At 44.7% G+C, this 19,256-nt stretch overlaps 1 protein-coding gene across 1 annotated transcript; it reads left to right on the forward strand.

Annotated features, from left to right (window-relative positions):
- The first annotated feature begins 7,239 nt into the window (after positions 1–7,239).
- Positions 7,240–15,817, forward strand: CRHBP (corticotropin releasing hormone binding protein). The gene is made up of 7 exons (XM_065657264.1): positions 7,240–7,524; positions 7,971–8,064; positions 8,727–8,884; positions 10,935–11,145; positions 12,457–12,605; positions 13,996–14,113; positions 15,660–15,817. Exons 1-7 carry the CDS (start codon positions 7,240–7,242, stop codon positions 15,815–15,817), a joined length of 1,173 nt encoding a protein of 390 aa, XP_065513336.1.
- The last annotated feature ends 3,439 nt before the right edge of the window (positions 15,818–19,256 follow it).

Here is a 19,256-nt window from a genome sequence, read left to right on the forward strand (position 1 = left end):
CAAGCAAAGTCCAACCACAATAACTGTGCCATGTTTTGGAGAGAAGATTGCTCTTCTGCAAGGGAACTGGGACTGACCAGAGCTGCTGCAGCTGGCAAAAGCAAACACAATCCACTCTGGTCCATAGACATGGACTGAAGGAGACACCTACCAAGGTCCCTTGCTTGGGACCCATGCTGACACCCACATGTGGCTCTGGTGGTGAGGTCTTCCTGCACCAGCCCTTCAGAGAGGAGGTACCATGTGGAGGATCCACAGAGGAGCCAGGCCCAGGCTAAAATTAAACAGCTCAGTGAATGTCTGGCACCTCTCCCAATGCCAGAGCAATGGCACACAGATTTGCTGGTTACCCTCTCCCACATCTCTTCCTGGGAGAAAACTTTTCTCTGCTCCCACTTCTTGGCCCTGACTGCTATGTGTAGATGCTGAGTTGAGTCACAGGCAGCGCTGGTTGTGATAACCGCCCTCAGGGTAATCTTGGTGTCTGAGTATAACATTTGCTTGATTATTTGTAACCTGCTAAACTGCAAGCTTCACAGTCCTTGCTCTTATTCAATGACATAAATAGTGTTAATGCAACACTTATCATCAAGCCTGCATGATGCTGATAGGCTCTCAATTCATAAATCACATGCGTTTGTCATTTCTCTAAACCACTCAACATGACAAATGATACATCTCTTGAGTCAAACTGCCCAGAGTTAACAAGCTATGCTTACTTCACCTTAAAGAAAGTTCAGCTCTATTTAAAGCCAATTTAGACACACACAGAAAAGTAAGAGAAGTGCCGTTACAGGGGGATGTATGGCAAGGCCTGGAAGAGGCTTGCCATGCCCAGCACAGAGCTGAGGCAGAAGGGTAGTGACGGAAGTCAGTGGTGGAGATGCCCACTGACCACAGAGGGAAGAGTCCTGGGCTCAGGTTGGATCATGGACTATGGGGAAACCTGCTTGGTGCTGAAACCAACACAAGAGTAAAGGAATGAAGCACAAAATGCAATCTCAGACTTGGTGTTTCTGCTGCTGGGAATGTTCTCCTTCAGCTGTCATTGCAACTCTGATTTGGTTCCTGTAAAAGGAACATATCAAACCATTGACAGGGCCAATTTAGTTGCTTCAGTCAAGTTGAACTCTACTGCTCCTATTATATATCCATAGCCCAGCTGCTTAAACTGTGTTTCCAGTAGTCAGCTGACACATTTTCTAGAATGGGTGGTTACCCATTGCTAACTGCCGTGGCAACAATCACACTCATTTCTTATATGCCAAAAACAGTCGCCGAATGTAGCATGATCACAGCCACACTTACAGTCCCAAGTAATCAGAAAGTCACAGTTTAGGTCTTCCAGACAATGAGGACTTTGGAGATGTTGACAAGCTCCGCTTTTATTCTTCTGGGTCTGCACTATGGGTTGCCTCCTGGCTGGGTCCTGGGCAGGGCAGTGACCCATCACAATGGGAGGCAGTGGTGAGTGCATGTACTGGATACACAGGGTGATCTGGCAGCAAGTATCTTGATAATTAACTTGCCCTTAGCAGCAATGATAACACAAAGTATGGTGTAACCTCTTAGTGGAGAGCAAACCTGATGGTTACTGATGGGATGTGGTTGCAAAGTCCCTCAGGACTGATGTGAAGTTTTCAGTAACATTTCGCAAGCACTGACTATGGATTTAGTTACCCCAAAGTTTTCTGTGGTGACTTACGGGATGAGAGAACCAGACCAAAAGCCGGAGTTCCATACACATTTGACCCTAACTTCTTGATCTCTCGGACAGTTTTTGAAGTGAAGTCTTGTGTGAGTCTGTGTCGACAATATGGTTTCCTAATGACCTCCAGGGCTGCGATTTGCCATACAGCCTCCCCTTTACTTCCTTTTCTGTGGTGTTCAAAGCAATAACTGATTCATAGCATGCAAAATGGGACCAAAAATTCAGCCCTCACTGTAGCATTTGTTACACTTCAGAACCATTAGATTTCTTTCTTGCGTTAATCTGGGCTAACTTATCCCATTCTTCAGGAATAACATACTGAAGGATTTGCAACCAGTTGAATGGCGTAAGTGTATAATAACATACAAGTGACGTACACCAATCCCCTACTCTGCAAACACGTGGACATCAGTGTGAGACCTGCAGCCACAGGGTGAGGACTCAAGGACTGGCTGGTGCTACACCTCCCAGACACTGTGGGGGAAAGGAAAACCTAGTCCCTGAATTAATTCTGAGTTACAGTGGGGATGAGCATAAGGGAAATAAATGTAGCTCAGCCCAATGTTTAGCAGCTGACGTGATAGGAAGTTTAAAGTCCAGCCAAATGTCTCACACTGTGCATCACCCCATACCACATCTCTTCAGCCAGTGCTAAGTAGCAGTGAGAAATAAGCATCAATAGCCGAGAATGGAGTGCCCGAGGCAGCAGAAATACTCTTTACTTGAGCAGTCGTGGTGAGCACTGTGAACTTGCTGCTGTTCCTATCAGTTCAAGAAACCACCAGGCATAAACAAGCAGAGGGGCCCTCGTGGGACATGCAGCAGCCAGGCTGCTCCCTGTGACATGGAGTCAGAGCCTGTGAGGGGTTGTGTCTATACAGGAAGATTAACCTTGTTTGAGGTCCTGGTGCTAGAGGGAGGTCTGGTCTGCTCTGGCTGCTTGTGCCAGCAGTCAGACTGTAGCTGAAGAGGGAGTTGCTCCAGAGGGGAAGAGATGATGGGTTTAAAATGTAGCCTGAACCAGAAGATTGCTGTTTTCAATAAGTAGCTGGTAGGAAGTCTGGGAGCTGTGGTTTGTACAGGCTCTCCAGAGTCAGCAGGCCTCAAGGTTTGTCCCTTTACCTGTGTGCCAGGTCCTGCACTTGGGTCACAACAACCCCAGGCAGCACTACAGGTTTGAGGAACAGTGGCTGGAAAGCTGCCTGGTAGAAAAGAATCTGGGGGTGTTGATTGACAGTGGCTGAATATGAGCCAGCAGTGTGCCCAGGTGGCCAAAAAGGCCAACAGCATCCTGGCTTGTATCAGGAATAATGTGGCCAGCAGGACCAGGGAAGTGATTGTGCCACTGTACTCACCACTGGTGACGCCCCACCTTGAAGACTGTATTCAGTATTGGGCCGCTCATCATAAGAAGGACACTGAGGTACCAGAGAGAGTGCAGAGGAGGGAGATGAAGCTGGTGAGGGGTCTGGAACACAAGTCTGATGAGAAGCGGTAGAGGGAACTGGAGCTGTTTAGCCTGGAGAAAAGGAGGCTGAGGGGAGACCTTATCGCTGTCTACAACTACCTGAAAGGAGGTTGTAGCATGGAGGGTGTTGGTCTCTTCTCCCAAGTAGCAAGTGATAGGACAAGGGGAAATGGCCTCAAGTTGTGCCAGGGGAAGTTTAGATTGGATATTAGGAACGAATTCTTCATGGAAAGGGTTCTCAGGCATTGGAACAGGCTGCCCAGGGAAGTGGTGGAGTCACCATCCCTAGAGGTGTTTAAAAGGTGTTTAGATGAGGTCCTTAGGGATATGGTTTAGTGCTAGAATAAGGTTATGGTTGGACTCGATGATCCTGAGGGTCTCTTCCAACCAAAATGATTATATAATTCTATATGCTGCAGGTGAAATTTCCACATTGAATGAAGGGAATGGGGACCACAGCCGGCAGTGTGTTTGTAGTTAAGTGAGTGCTGAAACAACATGATCTTTTGCAAGAATTAAAGCATGGCAGGGTGCTGTGTTAGTGTGCAGGGGAATCAAGGTTCCCTTTTGGAGAGCAGAAAGTGTTCATAACACCTGGACCTTCTTTGCATCTCTAAGGGGTGTCTATCTCAGGCACTGCTCGCTAAGAAATCTCGCTACCAAAAGCATCATCCACAATCTTCCTATACCAACTACTTTACCTTCGAGAATAAACTGCATTTACCACCTGTATTATAGCACCAAGCATTGCTTGATCACCACAGGGGAGGGTAAATGGAGTTTGTTTCACTACTCTGTTCAGCTGTATTTTCTCCACCTCTTCACCAGAGCTGGGATCTCTTCTCTGCTATAAGAGCTGACAAGACACCTACAAGCTCTGAGCATGAGGCAGAGGATTTCCACCACAGGGCAGGCGAGTCCTCCGAAGCACATAGCTGAACAGCATGAAAAACACACCCACAAGCACTGCTTCAGCAACCTGAGGCTCTGCAAAGGCTGAGCTGCCCCAGCAATATCCCCCTGAGGTGTGGCAGAGCAGGGTGGGTGATACCCTACATGCAGCCCCTCTCACCAGCATGATGGCATCCCATCGCTTCTACCAGGGAAAGGGGCTGCTGTTGGAGTGAGTTACGGTTGCTAGCAGAGTCAAGGTGTCATAGGATGAGAGCAACTGGATTGGATCGCCCCCAGCAGAGTCAGACTGGGAATGCATTTTACTGTGTTGTGTAATTTGCTATTAACAAAGAAAATCGTCCTACTAAGTGTTAATATGACTCAACCCCCTGAAAGAAAAATTACATCCTCTTCATTTGCCCAAGGGTTTGTATCACATTGAAATGCTGCAGGGATGTTTTGAACCCAGTTTAAACTGCTGATTTTTCTTTGCTTTGCTAGTCTCAGTCTCATCTCCTAAAGTGCTCTGTCTCTGTCAGTGGCCTTAAACAAAAGCAGCACTGGAGCAGGCAACAGGAGGTGCAGAGGAGAAGGGAACCTATGATAACCTGTGAAAAGGCAGCAATGTTGAGTGAGGAGGTGTTCCCCATCCTCTCTCACCCTCTGACAGCCAGGATGTAGGGCTGGGAGATGAGCCAGCTTCTTCTTCCAGGACTGGTTCCCCCTGGAGGTGTATCTGCCCAGGGTCCACCTGAGTAGAGGCACTGCAAGGTAGATGCCCTGCAGCAGCTGCACCTCTCTGCATGTGGTTCTCTATCCCCATCCCAAATATTTGGCTTCCACAGGCATTTGAGCTGCAGAAAGGGAAGCGTGTAAGAGTCTGGGGGCTGAGGGCAGCTCTGTGTTTGAGGACATGAATTACCCCAGGCACTGGGAGTGTTTGTGATGAGGCTGGGCAGGATGTCATCATGCTTCATCAGCTCCCACTGAGCCCAGAGCCAAAATGCAAAGCAGAAGATGTTGCAGAGTAGATCACAGCTTGCCTTAGCACCTCTGTTTAAACCAAGCTCCATATCCACAGCAAGAGGCATTCCAGTTTAGCTTTTGTACTAAAGTTATACAGAGTATTTTGTAATGCTCAAAGCAAAATCCTGTAGGTATTGCATAGGAAATGAAAAGCCACTGTAGGTCCACTGCGGGTGAGATATTGCAGCAGACATGGAGGTGGCTCCTATCGCCCCTCCCACCGTCTTGCTGTTTGGAAAAGGACAGTCCCCATACCTCATCTGTCAGGATGTCCTACAGCTCCTGGGGATACCTACTTGTCTGGGCACTTCCACCAGCAAATGCTACGCTAGCCCAGACCTCAGCTATTCATGAACAAGAGTGTAAGATATGTTGACGTTGCTGTTGGTATGTTTCATTCTGCATAGATCACTTCACAACTGGTTTAACAGACAGTCATTTTGATTTAGCTGCAGTGTCATTTGTCCTTAATCATTTTTAGAGCTGAATTTAACCAAATCTTCAGTAACTAGTCAAATTCTCACATAATCAAATACTCTCCTTTACTTAAAATATTCAAGGACTCAGCATCTGAAGTCTAGGTTGGGGCCAACAAGGCAAATTGGGGTGCCTCAGCCAAAATTGGGACTGGGTTCTGCGAAGTGCCTTGAAGATGGAGAGTGGAGAGGTCTTCAGAAAGTGAACATGTGATAATAAAAGCAAATGGGGCTGGGGTCCCCTGAAGTCCCCCCTGGACCTGCAGGATCCCAGTGGTCTCTAGGGTACCTCTCACCACTCTGATTAACCTCCTAGCCATCTTCTAATGCAAGCTGGGACTGAACCCTGCAACTTTCCGACAAAACTTGTAACTCCCAAAGAGCTTCAATGAATTTCAGATTCTGAATTTCCTTGGATAATCCTCTGATAATCCTTGCCTAAAATCATGATATTTAAACAATTCCAGGCAACCACATTAAGATGAATAAATTCAGTCAGGTTCATGCAGTTATTAACCACTCAGTTCTGCAAAGCAGTTTTAACAACTTTTGAATGCAACTTGATGTCAAAGTTCAAAAATAATGTTTTCCATTTCCTTAGTATTTTTTATACTCTTGAAACCTCAACAGATATGGCAAATTCACAGAAGTTCCATGCAGACATGGAACAATATTATCATTTACATTAAAGTAAATAATAAGAATTACAGCATAATAAGGTCAGAGCCACAGGTGTATAGACAGAATAACATTTATTTATTTGTTGTTCGACCAACAAATTGAGTGAAACAGCAAGGATATGTTTCTGTCCACAAGCCCTAACAACGAAATCAGAAGCAGCAAACTTAAAACTTTGCAAGTACAGATCACATTATTTCTAAGTTTTGCTGAACAAAAGTGGCAGTTTCACACGGAAGCATAGAGCAGAAGATGTTAGCAAGAAGCCTGAGATGAGGAAAGGGTAGTTATTGTCTGCAGAGTATTGATGGTTCATCCTGGGTCAGGGAAAAACAAGAATATACCCTAAACTGATATCTCTACTGAGTTTGTGATTGTTAGTGCTTAGCAGAGTTATGAATTTTCACTCCCAGGTTCAGCTTTGAAGTTCTTTCCGAGATTTCCCTTGAAGATCAGGGCTGGGCCAGTAATCAGCTGTTCTGTGAAGAACATTCCCTTGAGAACCCCAGTTTTTCCTAATTTCTGTATGAAAGCCATGTCTGACAGGTAGACCTGTCTGGTTTTGCCTGTGGACTTGCTGCAGACCCCTTGTGCCCCACCTGCAAGAGCAGGATCTGGAAGCCAGTAGGTCCCCCTGGCCCAGGAGGATGCTGGCCCCAGGGTGCACGCCTGGCTGGGATGCAGAAGCACCTGGCATGGGGGCTGCAGAGGGCTGCATGTCACAGAGCACCAGGAGGGAGGCAGGGAGACCTGCGGGTCCCAAATGCCCTGGGACTGGAAAGCTGGAGAAGAAGAGGAGGGAGGGATACTACTTGTTCCTCACTTTGAAATGACTGGAAATGAGCACATCGTGTGAGTGTCCCAGCTGCACAGGGATGGGCTCTTCTCCCCAGAGCTTTTTAGCTCCACCAGACTAGAAAATACATCTGCCAGTGAGGCGAGTTTGACCAGCTTGAAAATTTGTGACTGTGATTTGGACCCTCGTCATGCCCACGTACTGTGTCACTGCAAGAGGAATTCAGTTACCATGGGTTACCCTATCAGTACAGGGACCAAGTGCCTCCCCTCCCAACAGCTCTATAAAAAGAGTCTCTCCAAGATATCCCAGCGCCTCCTGCCTACTGGCGCAGACCAGGAGAAACTTGGCCGCGGAGAGAGAGGGAGGGAGGGCTGCCAGAGGAGGTGTCAGCATGCCGTCTGCTTTCCAGTTTCAGTGCCACTTCATTCTCATCTTCCTGGCAGCCTCCAAGGGGGAAACCAGATATCTAGAGGTGAGCAAAGGGGCTGACAACTAAAGTGCTTCACTGTGCTTTTAGCTGCTGCCTTCTAACTTGTTCTCCCAGCTTTTGAGAATTGTGCTTTTAACTCTCTCCCCTCCTATTCCTGCTCCTCCTGCATTAAACCTATACCTGGGTAACATTAATGCAACAGTCCCACTCCCCCCTCTCCATCCATCTGTGTATCCTCCCTTTTCTCAAAGTTGCATTTTTGCTGTAGATTTAAGAGGCTTGCTGTGCGCTGAGATGCTGGGCTCACTCCTTAGATGCCAGGTTTGTTCCCTCTACTGCAGGTTGACAGTTTTCTCACTGAGCTCTTCCACAGCTGCACTGTTTCTGGAGGAGGGATTCAGTCCACTGGTGCCTGTTCTTGAAAAGTGCAAGGAGGGGTCCGCATTTCACTTTGCCTCAGACTCTCCCTGCCCTCTTTCCTTCACCAGGTGAGGGATGCTGTTGAAGATGAGCCCTTCCTACTCCTCAGTGAAGATCTGAAGCGAGAGCTGTCTGCAGGACAGATCTACCGGCGGTCACTCCGTGAGTTTCTTTGGTGCTCTGATGGGGACCATTGGTCAGTGGGAGAGTCTTGTGGGGAGCTCAGGGCTCAGGGATAGGAAATGGGCTATTTGAGACTGACAGAGCTGTAAGTGCTTTTTGCAAGCATGGGGGGAGAAGAAGGGCAAAGTGTTAAAATCTCAGAAAAACTGTGGATGAGGCACAGGGATCAAAACATGGCTCTGAAAAGAGGTTGGGGCTCAGCGTTGAGGGGGCTCAGCATTGAGAGGCCTCAATAACAAGTGGAAGATGGCGATCGTCCATGCATGTCCCTGGGCAGGGTCACATCTCCAGGGGATGAGGCAGGTGGAAAAGCTGTGATTAGAGATAAATCAGAAGAATGGGGTGTTTGTGCACTTGTGCACATATACGTACACAGAGTTTTCTGCTCAGAGATGCTTTGACATGTCATGCCCCTGCACCCTGCTATTGCATACTTGTGCTCACATCTGCAAGTTACTATTCATCCTCTGATGCTAAGAAGGCTGCTAATTGCTTCAGCTGGGTCTCCCTCTCCTCACCACCAGCCAGGTCTCAGTATGAGGGTCTCTCTTCACTCCCTCCTTTCCTGCACCATGGGAGCTGGTGCTGAGTCTCCCTTCCCAGCAAGTTGAGGCAGCAGCCCTGTGTCCCTGTTCCTCCAGGGTGCATTGACATGCTGAGTATAGAGGGACAGTTCACCTTCACTGCAGACCAACCGCAGCTGCACTGTGCGACCTTCTTCATTGGGGAGCCCGAGGATCTTATCACGATAGACTATGACTTTGTAAACATTGACTGCCAAGGGGGTGATTTCCTGAAGGTAAGAAGCTGACAAGTCCTGCTGCGTTACCCCTTCCCTGATCTCATCTGATGTGTGAGACATTTGCTATGTGTGGAAGGGGCATACAAATGTGTGTGTGTGTGTTTGTGTGTGCAAAATAGGCTTCTGGGGTGGCTGTTCCTCCTCCCTGAGGCTCTTTGGGTACATCCCCCCTCAGTACCATCTCCCTAAAGCAAAGTCGGATGCAGGCTGATGTTCCCTGTCCGGACTGCAGTACTGGCTCTACTGAACTTTTCCAAGAGCACATCTACCGAGTGTCCATACCTAAGGGACTGACTGAAAAGTTTGGTCAGTACAAATTGAGCCCCTCAGTCCCATTAGGAGGGTTTTCTCATTGCACCATGAATCGCATGAGCCCTGCGGATGATGATACAGCTCTCTGAACAGCTGTTACTGCTCCAGGACCTCTGCTTGCAGGTCACTTAGCATCAGCTTATTAATGAGTGGGTTATTTGCAGGCTTTCTTTCACATGGCCCGCTAGAGCTTTTCAGGACGTTGGCTCTGAACAGAAGGAGGTTCATGACTCATAGCCATTTATATTCCAGTACCAAAAAAACTTTACCAGCACATTTTGCTGGCAGGCAGAAGAGCTGACCAATACCTGAACTCAGTTCAGAAGAGAAGGGGAGGCTCAATGTCCCCTGGCTGCTCCCCTTGCCTTACACTCTGCTGATTGTGCTGAGATGGCCATGCACAGCACAGATCCCCTCCTGTCTGGTGGTGAGCTGAGCTCTGGGTAGGAGGAGGACAAGAGTTACCCTTCAGCCTTTTCCTTGTCTCCCTCTCCTGGAGAGATGTTGTCCATCTGCCGCTTTACCTTGGGGAATCCTGTCCCTTCATTCCACATCCCTGGCTGGGATCTCTCCTCACATTGCTGCAGGGAAGCTGATTTCACCCTCTTGTGGGATTTTGTACTTAGACTTACAGCCCCTTATGGAGGCTAGAAAAATGGCAAAAGATTTCTGAGGCTTTACAGAGGTTTCTTTCCTTTGATCATGGGGTCCCCAGTTTCTGTATTTTATTTATACAGGTAGCTTTTCCCTGGCATAATTTGAGTACTCACATCTCATTACTTCAGAAAATTCACAGTTCTGGCAAATCCAGAGACTGATCCTGCAGCTTTTCTGTGAGGAATTCCCACACATACATTAGGAAAACTCGCTGAAGCGATAGCAGGATCTGGTCTTAGATTTTCAACCCATTGACGAGCAGAGAAGGAATTGCCAGGTGAGAGCAGCTAGGAGGGAATTGAAAGAGCAAGGCAGGCAACTACACAGCTGTGCTAGAATTAATACAGATTTCTAGTTCTGACACATTTCCCTGAAGACAGTGAGGGCAAACTGTTGCTATTTTTGTTGTGAAGGAAAGATTGCTGCTTAAGATTGCTGCTTAAGATTGCTGCTTAAGACCCAGCCAAGTAGGCAGCATTTGTTCTGCTTTCTAGTGGTTAGGATGAGCTGAAAAAACAGGCACAGGATAGAGCAATGCCTCTGCCAATAATTCCTCCCCAAAGCTTGATTGTATTCCAATAACCTCTGGAAGGTCTTCAGGCTCATTAATGACAAGCTGCAAAACATGGGTGGTGGAAAATTGCAGGCCAGATCAATGGACTTAATACCCAGAGTTTGAGAGGGTTACCTATGTTTCATGTGGCTTCTAAATCAAGCTGTTCAAAAATCTGTCTTAGTAACAATGAAATTACGATAGTAAGAAATTTTTTAAAAAGATGCTTATGTGATGATGCTGAAGCAAAAAAAGGTTCTTCCCTCAAAAAAGGTGCTTCCCTCAAAAAAAGGTCACCAAAATTGTCACCTGAACAAAATACAGACATTAAAATATAGAGTGAAGCTTGAATAATTAGCTAGATGCTAGGAAATCAATAAATACAAAGAATTGTTGGTTTTAATTTATGGCTTTGAACAGGCCATCTGGTGTCAAAATAAAACAAGTCTGTAATACTTCATGTTTCTGTTCTCTTCTAGTAGAGTGATAAGCAAAAAACTTCTTTCAATTATTGAACCCTTGTAGGTATTTGATGGCTGGATACTCAAAGGAGAAAAATTTCCCAGTTCCTTGGACCATCCCCTCCCCACTTCCCAAAGATACGTAGACTTTTGTGAAAGTGGCAATATTCAGAGGAGCATCAGGTCATCACAGAACGTAGCAATGATTTTCTTCAGGATTCACCAGCCAGGCAATGGATTTACCATTACAGTTAAGAAAAACGCCAACCTCTTCCGTAAGTCTGTGTTTTATACCATTAAATGGGCTTGCATTTGGGGCAGGAAGAAAAATGAACGTATTGGTCTGCTTTGAATCCTCTTGCTGGTGTTATCTACACTGACACAACTCCAGTAACGACAGCAGAGCCACGCATACCTACATGCCTGCAGATCTGACTTGGGCGTAGTGTGTCTCAAGGAAAAAAAGTGAATTGTAAGAGATAATTTAGATATGGCTTCAATGTTCAGGACCAGAAGGTTCTTTCTTTCAAAGAAGATCTCTTCCATCCTAAAACTGTCATGTTCCAACAAATTTGGCTAGAACAAATAGTATTAATTTAGGGAGTTTAATCTCAGCAGTTTCTAGATCTGGGTAAACAATGAGGAAAAAATATCTGAAAAAGTTCAACAGCAAAACCACTGTCTTGAGTATTTATGTAATAGTTATGAGTGATATATGATCCCAAGGATCTATTTGCAAGTTATTTCCTTAAGCCTGAGAGCTGGCAAAGCACAAATAATGGTCACTTGCATTGTTTTATCAAGAGCGGAGAGGACATTTAACAATTATTGTTCAGGCCAGTCTGATTTATCTGCCTTGCCATGCAAAGGATGAAGATGACAGCATGTCTGACCTGTCCTTGCTCTGAGCTGTTCAGATGCAAGCCTGCAAGCTGGGTCTCCACTCTGGTGTGTCTTCATGCCTGTGGAGACGATTATGGTGTGCAGCTGCTGGACATGGCTTGTGTCCTTCACTAGATTGCTGAAGCAGCTCCAGGCCTCCAGGACTGCATGGAGGATCCCTTGGGTTGCACATAGAGATGATACGCTGCTCCCTAGCCTGAACTGTTAAGCTTGAACTTTTAAGATAAAATCAGCATGTACCTGCTCTAGTTCCAATGGGATGTTTTGCAGGGTAAGGAACTCCAGTTAAGAAGAGTAGAACAGGACTTAGAGGTTTGCTGGCAATATCAGGCGATAACTAGTCAAAACTAAACAAAAGCCCCACATCCACATTTAGACTCCTTCAAACTTGCAGACAGTATAAGCCCCTGATGTATGGATTTGGGGTATGAGCTCTCCTGTTGACAGCTTCACCTTCAAGTTCCGCCAGACCTCATGTTACACGGTAAGCAACAGGCAGGGAATTTTTAGGACACAAATGCTCTGCAAGAACCCTAGAAAATGCCATATGTATACATTTCAGCATTTGGTTGTAACTCTCAGAGATTAAATTATCTGTTCTTTGTTAGTACTGAAAGTATATAATTTTGCTACATGCAGTGATGACCGCACAAGTAACTCTTGTACCTTCTCCCATGCCCCAGCTTGCAATGTCATCTCTCAGACTCCCTCAGGTAGGTTCACCATGGTCAGTCCTCATCAGCACAGAAACTGCAGCTTCTCCATAATCTACCCAGTGGTGATAAAAATATCTGATCTTATCCTGGGACATTTAAATGGCCTCCTTTTAAAGGTGAGTTGTTTGTTTCCTAAGAAGTTAGTATCACGTGCAGGTTTTTTGGGCATGGAAGAGGGAAGAGGGTGAAGCGGGGATAGTCTGTGGCACTGCCTCCTGAGGCATATGCGCTCCCAACCACATGTGTGGACACTGAGGGCTCTGGTTTTCCCCCAGAGACAAGAACTGGGTCTGTCTCTGTCGCTATTGTTTCTGCAATGTTGCACAGGCAATCAAATTATGCAAAGTACCATTAATGCATGTAAATATTGCTTGCCATAACAAAGGGTAAGAATTTCATTAGAAAGAAAGAGGTGCTCTCCTGGAGAGCTGTCTGTCTGTATTTAAACTAATGAAAGCAGCAGCTGCTCTGAACAGAGAAAGGAGACACAGGTTAGACAGTGAGGTATCAGCATGGAGAAAATACAAATGAGCTCACAACTGATTCTGTGCTCAGCATGCTGAGCATCCTCTGCTCTATCTGCTCTGATGCACAGCACAATGGTGGGGTTTGGCCACAGCATTTGGAGTTTGCTGATGACCAGACAGGAGAGGACAAGAGCTCTTGATGGCACCCTGTGCCTGGGGAGTCTAAGAAGGTGCAAATTCAAAAATATCCAGAAAGATAGGAGCATGAAAGCTGTGGTTTTTTTGTTTTGTTTTCTACTGCCAGTGAGACTGGTAGCCTAGGTCCTTCATGGGGACTGCCAGTGTCTGAGCAAACCAGGCTTTGAGAGATGGGCAAGTGAGTTGACTTACTCAGCAATGTGCGGAAAAGAGACAACAGCAGGAGGACAATAAAGAAATTTGCCCATGAATTAAAGCATATGGGTGACAGCCCAAAGGTGCACAAGTTTTCCGTGCAAGATGTTTTTGGCAAACAGCATTAATTTTCAGGAAAAGAACACTTGTGGGTCTAACATATAGTGACCCATTGTCATCACACGAAACTACTCTTTTGGTTAATTCCTACTGTAATTAAACTTTGCCAGAATAGCACATTTTAGCAGAACTCATTGCTTAGGAATAAGTATAGTATAATGGAACTTAAGTGCCTGCCTGCCAGCTGAGTATGGGCACATGTGCAGCCCATGCCTGTATTAATTTGATTACATGCCTAAGCATCCAGAATCAGATTGCTTATCTGCACTAAAAGCAGTTGAATCAACACCTTAACTACTTGTCAGTAATTTTCAGAGCCTACTTAGGTCTTTCTTTGGAATTCCTTAAGGAAATTAACTGACTAATATAAAAGTGAAGTAGTGTTGCTCAGGATGAGAACAGCCTGATTTCACAGACCTTTGAGCACAGAGGACTTCTAAAACCTACTGTTGGCTGCAATCATGTCTAGAGAACTACTACCTTTTGAAGACAAATGATAAATAACTTTTAATCTCTGCCTTTTTAGAAACCATCAGCCAGCTGTGCAGGAGTGGGAGATTTTGTAGAGCTGCTAGGAGGAACCGGCTTGGACCCATCCAAGATGTTTCCACTAGCTGACCTCTGTCACTCCTTTCATGGGTCTGGTAAGAACTCCTTCTTACACTTACCTCCACAAGATAAAATAACTAACCAGAGGGAGTCATGCAGGCACCCCCCCTCAAAACCTGGTTTCCTGCTAGTCTAGCGAACTTCACATGTAGCAGAACATGACAGCTAAAGCTATGCAAGCCTATAGCTGGGCTTGGTGGTACAGCACACCTATGACCATCTTCACTTGCCCCTGCAGTAATTATTATCACAAGATTAAGTTACACATATGTCTCATAGGACAAGCATTTAAACATATGATTATTACAGTCTCAGCAGATAAATAACCCTGGAAATTGGTAACAAATGAAGGCAGAGCATTTACGTTTTCAGTTAAGGAGTTTTTTCTCACTTACTCGGTGTTTCTAAAGCCGCCTTTTTTTTTTTTTTTTCCTGCTGGAGGAGTGACACATACACCCAAAGCCCCAAAGCTCCCATTTTCTGCTTTGAATGCTGGAGGAGCTCTGAACTTGTGTCACTATCATGGCGGGTTGGTCACCTCTTTCTCACCGTAAAAATAAGAATTCCCAGTTTCCCCAATGTTTGGTACAGCAGACTATGAAGTGTTGCAGTGATGTGACAGACTAGCCCCTGAGCCACATGTGTCGTACCTTGGGAGTATGAATGGGTGCACCAGAGAACCAGCATTTCTGCAGGGCTTGAGAGCAGGAACATGCCTGGCACTTCACCCGTGTAGTCTCCCTTTGCTGTTCATCACACCACAACTTAATCCAGGCACTGTTCAAAGCTTTAACTGGCAAGTACTGCTGCTGAGTGAATACTGAGCACTGCAATGAGATTAAAATGTGCTTTCCTGGTGGTGCGAATGAAGGGAAATCCCATCTCAGCAGCCTCTGCCCTCCCAATGACCCACCAGATTTCTCCTCCAGTGAGGAAAGTGCTCCAGGTTCCCCAAATGAAACAGGCTGTGCTAAAGCCCCACTGAAATGACTCATCTGAAGCAGTTGTTAGTGAAATGCTTGATTTCCCCCACAGTAAGTCCATATTCTGGGCGCTGCTATTTGATTTTTGTCTTGGTGGGAGTCTCTCATGCCTTTATTACTGTGAGGAATCTCCTTATGTACAAAACCACTCATCCCTCTAATGGGAAACATTTCAATGTTGTTAGTTTTGGATATCTCCAGGATAGGGTGCCATTACCCTCACCCATCACTCACGGTATCTAACAGTAGCACGCCTTGCCAAGTGCAAACATGTACAGACTTCTGTCACATCTATCTATGCATAGATGAGACTGCAGGTGGAAGCGAACTGAGTGGCATCTGCATGAGTTGAGTAAAGGTTAAAACATCTGATTAAATGCCCAAGCCATTGTAAGGTAACACTAACAAATACAGAAGAGGGTATTTAGTCAGCAAATAGAGCACTTTCCACTACTGGCCAGTCATTACTACACAGAAATTAGCTTTGTTTCCGAAATTGCATGTATTGGTGCTTTGTAATCCCCAACACTATAAAACTCTTCTCCTTTCTGATATAAGTGTATCTTAGCATCTTCTCTATATCTCTTTTCCTAACTAGCCCAAATGAAGATTGGCTGTGACAATACTGTGCTGCGAATGGTCTCCAGTGGTAAGCACATCAACCGTGTGACATTCGAGTATCATCAGCTCAATCTGCAGGAAACAGAAAACAGAAAGGAAAACAGCATTGAGGAATTCTGCTTTCCTAGTATCTGAGAAACCAGATCACATATTTTCACGTAGCTAATGAAAAACACCTTCTAGTGAATTAAAAATTGTATTTTTTCCTTTAACTAGCTGATATTATCAAGCCTTTCTATGGTACAGGCCTATTTCTTTTGTCATACAAATCAGTCATTCCCATAAGCAAGCAGGAAAAAGCAACCAATATATTAGTCTTTGTTATTATATTTTTTTGCAGTATTTAAGCTCATTTACCATATCCAAAATCAATAGCAAGAACAGAAGGCTATGCTTCCCATATAAATATTATTAGGAAGACACATGCCTTCTGTGTATCTAGGCTGGGGATATATCAAATCCAAAATAAGTATAAACTTCATGTAGCGACTTTATCCTTTTATATCAGATATAAACAAAAAAAAATAGATGGTGGAATACACTTCCAGTTTTGTAAGAGGAAACTCAACATTAGCGTGTGTGAAAACTACTCTTTTGTTTAAGACTATAAATGTACCATTTATTTCTAACAACTTGTTTTTAATAAAAATTTATAGCATGGAAACTTCCTTACACAAATCCAAACATAAATAAATACATTCAAAGAGTTGGCAAAATGTTATTATGTTCTATTTTTCTGAAGAGCTCTTTTAACATTCTGGTTAACTTCTTAAGTCTTGTGCAGTTTTCTGGAGATGATAATTTTGAACATATGTTGCTGTAAAACTGTGGACTATTAAAGTAACATTATAGGCAGAAATTTGTTTTGCCAATGTTGCATACACCTTCATGTGGAGTATGGTCCAGCTGTACACTTACCGACACCTCTCCTGTTTGAGGTTTTCAGTCAGGTGTCCTGCCGATGGAGGGAGGCAGGAATATACAAATAAAGATTAACATTTTCCAGACCTTTGGCGATGCAGAAGAGGAGTGTAAGCCTTGAGAGCTGTAGGAAGCACAGTGCGTTAGAGGACCAGAGTTGTGCTCTAGCTTGAAGGGAGCACATGGACTGATTTGTACAATTTCTGGGCATGCTACCTGGTAATAACAAGAGCAAACTGTTCATCCTCTGATGTTCAGTTAACAGTAAACACTGATTATTACAGCGGCATGCCTGAGATTTTCAGCACTGATTTCTGGCTCTTAGTTACCAAAGGTCAAGTGTCTTGAGTATTCAGCAGCTCTGAAGTTAACTCCCTCCAACTGAAGTGGGTGAAAACTACTGGATGCCTCAGACTCTTCCTCCGTAGGGTTTTGGGAGCCCAGTTTGGGTGATTGACTCATGACTAGAGGGATGTGTTTGGCAGCCTGGTCAGAGTGTGTCTGCCCTTCAGGGTTGTGTTTATGGAAAGGGGGGGGATTGTGGGAATGTTTTGCTTTGTTCCCCCAAAAAATCAGACAAAACTGCTGCTGACTGCCCCTGAAGCATGGAGCAGCCATGGCTTAGGGCTCTGAGTGGGGGGTTCTTGGCCACCACATCCCTGCTTCAGCCCCATGCAACCCACTGTGGGCTTTCTGGACCCCTGGTGCAGTGCTGGTAGTGCTGGCATGGCTACCCAGCACCAGAAATCAAATCAGGGAAAAAATAAAAAAATCAGGGCTCCATTAATCAGCTTTTTTCCTGAGGAAACTTGCAGTGACAGAGGACCTCTGCCCCCCAGCATCATGCTCAGCTCATTCTTTCTGGGTGCCTGTCACTACCAGTGTGGTCCTACCCATGTCCAGCCCCACCAGACTTTCCTGGGCAACCTTTGGTGAAGCAGGGCAGGTTTCTGGGCTGGGCAGTTTGGGAAAAAGCTCAGGGGCTCCCATATCAGACCACACCTATCCACATACCTACCTTCAAACTGGAGAGGTGTAGAGGTCTTTAAAATACTCCTTGGTCACTGAGAAACACAAGAGTTGTTTAAATATCAACAACAGTTTTCAGGTCCAACAGCTCAAGACTAGATCACCAATAAACTCGTAATATCTTGCTTAGTGCTGTTTCATGGTGGGATTTCACACATTTCAGCTTTATATGGTACTTTTTTTTTTAAAATCCTAACAATACTTAAATACCCCCCAAACACCAGACTTTATAGAAAGGATACTTAATGTTGAGAGATTTGAGATTTCTCCCTCCATATTATACAGAAATGGACTCTATTACTAAGAAAACTTACTGTTATAGTCAGAAAATGAAAAACACTCTGCGTAGGATAGCACCATCTATTGTTATCGTTTCATGCGTAATACTCAAGTACATGGTGATTTTCCCAGAACCAGTTGTCACTTCAGCTACTCCTTTTAACCAACATAAATTTAGGCAGCACTATGAATGACATCACTCCACTCTGTCGGCTATCTTGGAAAAACATAAACCCCAGCCAGCTAGCCATTCGCTAGTCTGCACTTTAAGCCCTACTTCATGCACAAAATCAATAGTCACTTCAATCTGTGTACCTGTGTTTATGGAGGCCTTTGTCATTCCAGGAGTTACAGAACCTTAGTCACAAAAAGTCAGCTCATAGATGTCAAATGTCAACTCCAGGGTTTAGTTCTGGAGAAGTAAGGAAATAGATATCCTCGTGAATTAAAAGAAAGGAAATCAAGGCAATAAAAGCGCTGGGGATGGGGGTCAGGGAGGGAAGGAAACTGGAAGTTTGTAAGAGAGGGGAAAAAAAAACAGGATAAGAAATATGTGAATAATGTACATCTGTTTAAAGAAGAAGAAAACTTACCAATTTACAAGGTTGTAGCCTGGATGCTTGTAAGAGTTGGAAAGCCTCCTAAGAATTAAAAAAGTTAAGCTCCTAACAATAAAAATGGAACAAACATCTTTGAAGAGGCACTTTAAAGAAATGTTAGCTTTGAGAAGAAATTGTATGTCCAGGATTTAGACACCCTGACATCTGTCATTGTAGGCAAAATCACAAAAATTCACAATTAATGTTAAAACCTACAAAATTGCCAGAGTGACAGGCTTAGTACAGACTTTGATGTCTGAGAATGAACCACTTTTCTTCATCTTTTTCATCTGGCATCATCACTGACATTCCTCTGGAGAAGTAATGTAAAAAGGTGGCATGATACCACAACAGCACTACACAGGACAGGATCATCATGCTAGATTTAGAAAGAAAACCACTGTCTGAAAAACTCTTCACCACCACAAAAACTACAAAGGAACCTAGGATTAAAAATTGTTGTTTGCAAGGAAAGGGAAAAATCAGCAACTCTTACTGGAATCTCAACCTTGGAAGACAGTGGGATACAGGACATGAATCAACTCCTGCATTTCTGTACTGACATGAAATCTAGGGTGGCTGCTCAGGAAAAATAATGTAGAGAGTTGCCCAGAGGGAGGCTGAATTTCGCACCTTAATTAAGATTTAATGATTAAAAGTCTTCTACTTAGAGACCATGCAATAAATCTTCAGCTTAAGTTATTTCCATCTTTACCAGATATAAATGAATTAAATTAATAGCAATT

Source organism: Caloenas nicobarica, chromosome Z (assembly GCF_036013445.1).
Source record: "Caloenas nicobarica isolate bCalNic1 chromosome Z, bCalNic1.hap1, whole genome shotgun sequence".
NCBI classification, from domain to species: Eukaryota; Metazoa; Chordata; class Aves; order Columbiformes; family Columbidae; genus Caloenas; species Caloenas nicobarica.